Source organism: Homarus americanus, unplaced genomic scaffold (assembly GCF_018991925.1).
Source record: "Homarus americanus isolate GMGI-L3 unplaced genomic scaffold, GMGI_Hamer_2.0 scaffold18044, whole genome shotgun sequence".
Taxonomy (NCBI): domain Eukaryota; kingdom Metazoa; phylum Arthropoda; class Malacostraca; order Decapoda; family Nephropidae; genus Homarus; species Homarus americanus.
Window position 1 is genome coordinate 850,199 of NW_024746240.1, and position 6,552 is coordinate 856,750.

The 6,552-nt window shown below is 43.2% G+C and overlaps 1 protein-coding gene across 1 annotated transcript in view; it reads right to left on the reverse strand.

Annotated features, from left to right (window-relative positions):
* Positions 1 to 4,614, reverse strand: part of LOC121879184 (serine/threonine-protein kinase pim-3-like) — a 28,844-nt gene extending 24,230 nt beyond the window's left edge. The window contains exon 1 of the mRNA XM_042385781.1: positions 4,324 to 4,614. Coding sequence (XP_042241715.1) covers positions 4,324 to 4,414 — 91 coding nt within the window. The 5' untranslated portion in view covers positions 4,415 to 4,614. The remainder of the gene's footprint in view (positions 1 to 4,323) is intronic.
* Positions 4,615 to 6,552: the final 1,938 nt, after the last annotated feature.

Below are 6,552 nucleotides of genomic sequence, written 5' to 3' on the forward strand. Positions count from 1 at the left end.
CACACCCAATGACAACAACCGTGTGTAAACTCGTAAACGTCCGTCGTCCAACACTAGACCACATTGGGATAGCTTTCGCGTCCCTAACCTCCCTTCTTCTTCCCTTTCTCCAACCCACTCACCCTCCTCTTCCCCACCTCCAATCCACTCCCCAATCCTCCTTGTGTCTTGACGCTATCCAACTGTCTTGTCATTACAATAAAATAACAATCCGCACCATAGATAAAGGAAGAAAAAAATGGGGGAAATTGAGCCTCCTTGTCAATTACTCTTGTGCTATTCTCTCTCTCACGGCCTGAGGAAATAACATAGTTACTATAAACCTCGTCTGAGCCCACGGGGGAACGTATCATCCAGCCAGCCATACTATTCAGGTCAGCTTGTTTTCCGGGTGGGGGTCGATGGCGGGAGAGGGGATAGTTTAGGTGGTGGGGGGGGGGGGGCTGTTGAGGTGGGTTCTGTGGTGTAGTGGTAAAGTAAAGTTGGAGGATGATGGTAGTGGCATTTTAAGGAAGATTAGTGGCGTAGCGGATGAGGAGGGAAGGGAGGTGAGAGAGACGGAGGGGAAGAGAGGAAGGAGAGAGACAGAGGGGGTGGGGAAGGGAGGAATGAGAGAGAGAGAGAGAGAGGGGGGGTGGGGAAGGGAGGAGTAAGTGTGGAAGAGGGAAAATACTGACACTATGAAGGGGGGGAGGGGGCAGGAACGACAGTAGGTTGTGAGATAAAGAAAGGTTTAATTTAACATCTCGCTGAGAACTTAATAATTAGCGAAGGAAGAACAAATCTCATTCAAGCCATTCGCAAGAGACTAACAACAATATAATTAACCTGAACTTCATTAGATATGCATTATTCATAGCTACGAGTGCATTCTACTTTCTATCTATATTCCGTTACCTCATCTACATTCCTTGGCTCCATGGGCACTGTACCCTCCGCTTCCCTCACTTCCACCCCTTCACCCTCTAACTCTGTGCATTCCACCTTCTCAATATACACTTCACTCCCTTTGCCTAATGCATTCTGCCCACCATCTCACCCTAACCGTTGGTGCGTCATATCACCAGCCTGTCCTTGCCCCATAGGCTTACCACTCCTATCTATCTACCTACCCTCACCTATTCTTTCTCCATCCTTGATCATATCTCTCCTTTCTTCATTCTCATCGCTTCTTCCTCCTCCCACTGTGGCCCTTTTTCAAATTTTCTTCGTCTCTTACCCCTATTTATGTTTCTCTTCCCTTCTGTGTTTCATTGCCCCCGTCACCTCCCCAATACAGTCTCCCCTCACCGTCCTCTCATACGCTTCCCTCCCCTTCCGCTCTTAGGTAACCTCCCCCATCAGCTTTATTGGTCAGGAGGTCAGGTGCGCACTTCCCCTACTCGTTTACACACACACACGCACGCCGCACAAACACACGCACGCGCACACATACACACGCAGGCTCACATTTCCCTTTCAGCGACTGTAAACACCATTGGTCAGTCAACATTTCCACCTTTCATTTTCCTGGATATTGTGCAACACTCACACCTCTTAGATACAAGAGACTAGAAAACATTACCAAGTAGTAATTGCTGGGTAAGTTAGGCGAGTAACGTGCACTTATGGCGTAGTTACTTGTGAGGGGTGAAAGAGCCTCCCCTTCCTTCCTGTCCATTCTACAGTCACTCTTTTCCATATCTTTACCCCCATTAATTATCCTTTCCATCTTCTTATCCTTGTCTCAATAACATTATCATTTTGCGTTTTGGTCTTTCCCTTAAATCTCCACCTCTCACACCCGTCAGTCAAGTTGTTCCTCTACTTACCACACTCTCACCTCCGTCAGGGTGTTCCTCAACCATTTAAATACCAGACGTCCCCACCCAGTCCCTACCTGAGCCAAGCCACCACTACTACGACGCAAGAGCTGCCGCCACCCACCAGCCGCCACTTAGTAATGTCTTTCACCTCAAGGAGGAGGCGGGGGAGAGACTGAGGGGACGCAGGGGGAATAAAGAAAAGGAGATAAGAGGAGGGAACGAGTGATAAAGAAGGAAGGAAGTAAGGGAAGGAACGAGAGAGAGAGCGAAGGCGGGGGCGCTGAGGGTGGACGTAAGGAATGAGGGGTGGGAAGACTGGGGGATGAGTGGTGGGGGGTTGGAGGGAGGTGGGGTGTGAACAAGAGATAGAGGGCATAATAAAATAAGTTACTCAATGGCAAATGTTTATAGTTGTGTAATACACACAGGGCATGCGTAGCTCTTATTCCTGACATTAATAGACAAAAAAAAATATCCCTATAACCTTTCTAACATGGGTTCAGGTGAATCATGAATGGAAGAGTTAATAAATAAATACACCTGTATAATCGTGTTTCCCTATCAAATCATCTTCGTCCAATAAGTCCAGAGATATTCAGATTTGTACTGTTAACCATCTCGACCCACCTTAGTCAACCCTCTGGGCACAGCTTACGTGTAGTCATCCTCTGGTGACACTGTAAACAAACTTTCCTACTCGTTGTTTTGCTCCGTAAGACTTGACAGACCATTCAGGCGGTCGGTTGGTAAACACACTTTTAGATACACCGAACATTCAACTTAAATCCAGGTGGTATATACAGTACATATCAGGTGCTTTTAGCCTTACACAACAACACTCATAATACAATAAGACGTCTGATTCCCTGTGCATCGTTAATGTTTATTTATATTTGATCTGGTGGAGAGCTGGAGATCATACCAAGACAAATAGCATAAACAGTCAAATCATGAGGACAAATCTTGGTTACTTCTTTTGGGTGAATAGTTGATACTACGTTGTTTACAAACAATACTTACAACGTCACCTGGATCCTTGGGGGGCGGGAGGGTAGCATCAGTACTGGGGTGAGGTGTGGAGGGGGATAAGGGGGTGGAGTAGTGCGTTGCTGTTACTGCAATATTTACATTTTCCTCAAAGTGGAGGTGTTGCAATACTTTCCCTATTCCTTTGGAGAGGAAGAGACTGGCGTTACCTGCAGGTTTAAGCTTTGTGTATCGAGAAAACTGGAGTGACAAACACTCAGCTGTTTTTCTTGATAGAACTGGGGGAGATGGCCATTTACTCTCGTCTTTAAGAGGCTGAAGCGATAAATGTTTCGTAAGAACTAAAATGACTGTTAATGTGGGTTTGACTCTCGAAATAAAACAGCTATCCCACTTTCTTTAAACTAGTGGAATACCAAATCATGTACGTGTACATAGTATTTAGATACATAGTATTAGAAGTTAGATACATAAAGGTGACTAGTTGTTGATGGGGACCCAGGAGTACGTTCTTACTGTGGACGTCACCAATACTTGTATAGATTTGTACTAGAGAGCAGTTAAGAGTTGTCTTGTGTCATCACTGACCACATCACCCTCAACACACACCCAACACCCCATAAGGTCCCTCAGACTCCATTGTGATAAAATAGGTCAACAACTGACCCTATTTTGTCAGGGGAGCAACTGTGTCACACGAAGGGGGTAAACTGCGTTGTTCTGAGAGGCACGACCACAAGGCGTCCCAACCTTCGACCACTCTGCAGTCGTCTGGTTTGTTGTGGTTCTCTGTATTCTGCAGGAATTACCTCTGACAGGAAAAGTTCCAACCTGTGACATAATCCTCATACAAGTGAGATAAAATTGCTTCACTCCTCAACTCGTTATAAGCCAGGTAGGCATTGCGCGTAGCAATGCATCGCTTCTCCAAACGAACAAAATTTAACATGTGACCTCCTGACCTACAATATAACAATCAATGTCTCACTGGCTGGCGTCTGCGTGGGTACACCCAGAGTCTAAACGCTTGATTTTATTGTTTTTTGGGGCTTGGTGAGTATACTGCTCATTAGCCTTTCGCAGGCAAATAACACATCCACCTAGGCCCTGAGGTCTTGTGCCAACAGGGGCGGTGACTGGCAACCATTATTGTCATCAATGTCGCAACGACCTATTTAATTTGAACCCAAATATGTTTCGTCCTTGAGCAAACACAAGCGATTTCTCGTGGGTTGTGATTCCATGTTTACAGAGGAACCTTAAAAATATCTTCCTATAATGTGGCTTAATATTAACAGCACTACTGACTACATACGTCTAGAAAGCACTCATCACACATTAATTATACATGTTCCACTTGACTGTGTAAATGGCACTCACTTCCGTTGTAAATAAATTGCTGCTCTGATTTCAGTATGATGTTTCTGTAATCTCCTGGTTGTTGCTTGACTCAACACTACATCATTATGGAGAACTCTGGAACAACTGTCACACACAGGATGGAATAAGGAAACATCAATGGAGGACTTACCGTTAGGCACTGGCTTCGGTTTGGACCTGTCAACTGGGAGCGGGAGGTTTGAATTTTGAGAGAAGACATTGAACACTCTCTGCATAAACATTTTGATAAACGTTGAGTTATCCACGAGCGATGCTTCACTCCTTAGACAACCAAGGTAATGGGTATCACTGTACTACCCTTCCGATTAAAGTAAATCCGAAATGGATACTCCATATGGGTATGTTTACATTGACAAGGTGCGACGAGAATATGCAATACCCGTCCTCACTGCACCAAGTCTAGATTACTACTGAATGTTTTGGAGTCGACTTACAACCTTTCACTGTATCGTTGCGCCAGCAGGAAAAGCCCGCGGATCAACTGCCGGAATGAGAACAGCTTGTTTTTATCTTCTATTCTCGCTTTTTAGTGGATAAATTTGTGATATTATTGTTTAGAATCTTACATTATAATAAAACAGCCAAAATTTAACACTTCATGCCCTCCAGTTCCTACATTCTCGCGAAAAAAACATTATGGGAACTACTTCCTCACGTGGGCGTAATGTTTACGTCCCTGGTCCTGCGGTTGAGAGGCTATATGACGTCACAGGTTTGGCCCGCGCGGTGAGAGAAGGTCTCATGAAATCCAATGCCACCTGACTTGGCTTGTTCTCGTCTGTACAGGTTGCATCACTCTTTAAAACTGGCGATATATAATACACTGAAACATAATATATATGTTAATCAAAATACGGTTTCTTCCTTTCAATTTGAAGAAGTCGTGAACAGCGACCATATTGTTTCTACTCAGAAACTGACGCAAAGGAGAATCTGGCATCTATACTGGGCCGCGCATGCGCCATGGAGATGCCACGACGTCAGCATTAACAGCTCTGGCAATCCATATTTATCTCGAAGTTTGAGCGACAAACGGTCGTAACGTTCGTGAGAATATAAGCAAATAAACGTTCAACAATGTTTGTAGATAGGTCGTTGCTTATATCCTGTAGATAAATACAACAGACACTTATTAATACTGGCCAGGAAGCTGAGAGACATCAGCTATAGTTGTGAGGAAAAAGTTGTATTTCTAAAACATCAATACTCGATCAATGCAATTGTCAAAGGTGTCGAGTTTTGCCGTAGACTATTACACCACCTGACGCCCACCTGGTCTGGTGGCCGGGTTGCGTCACTGAGTTATGTTTTGTTTTGAACTGCAGCGGCTGTTACCCAGCTTCACTGTGGCGCGTCAGCAGGTTATTTTAATGTTAATTAATGTCTCTTACCAGACACGTGGCCACACTCTCATATATATACCGGTTATTATTTAAGATAAGAAATTATGTTACTTAAATTATCCAGTATTGTTCAAATATTATTAAACATATTTTACTTTATTCATTCTTTAAGGATCAGATTTATGTTAACATTTCATTGCATAAGTTACAGAGGCATTAATAATTTAATTAAAAAGGACTACACCAATTACCCCAGGGAGGGGGGTCGTTAATGGCGTCCTTACCTGACCTACTTTCCGTGTGTCAAGCAAAAGGATAAGATAAATTAAAAGAGTAATATTTTTGATACGTATCGATATTATTATTATTATTAATGTTATTATTATTTCTTATTATTATTTTCATTGTTATTATTATTATTAATTCTCACACAGGCGGGGTTAAAGAAGTAGTCGGTCAATGCCGTCTGTTTACATAACAACCTATGTAAGTTGGCGGCATAACTCGGGAGCAGACAGAGCTATGTTGTTCACACTCGGTATATTTACTCGCCGTGACAACTCTTACAGCTGCTATGTTTTGTGGGAGTCCAGAGATCAAGTTACAACCTTGACAAGGCAGCGCACTGTGTGATCCGGCAACTTGCCCGAGTATAGTTTTAGTATTACAATGTGTGGGATTGTGTATAAATAAATGCTCATTTGTCCGCCACCAATCACCTAATACGAACCCTGAATACAGTTAATGACGTCGTTTGTTTGAGTTACGAATGTATGGATCAGCCGTGTAATGCAGAAATAACAGCTTTTACCATTTCCCTGACATCTGTCTTCTCTATCGGTACGGTACAGTATATGGGTGTCTATCATGGTACAACACTCCTCAGAGTCTAAAAAAGTATAAATTTATTATAGTTCGTTGTATATTTTATGCCATTAACCAACAACAGCATTGCAGGTATATAGACATCAGAGTCAGCAAGTTAATTAATAAATATAAATACTAATTAATGAATA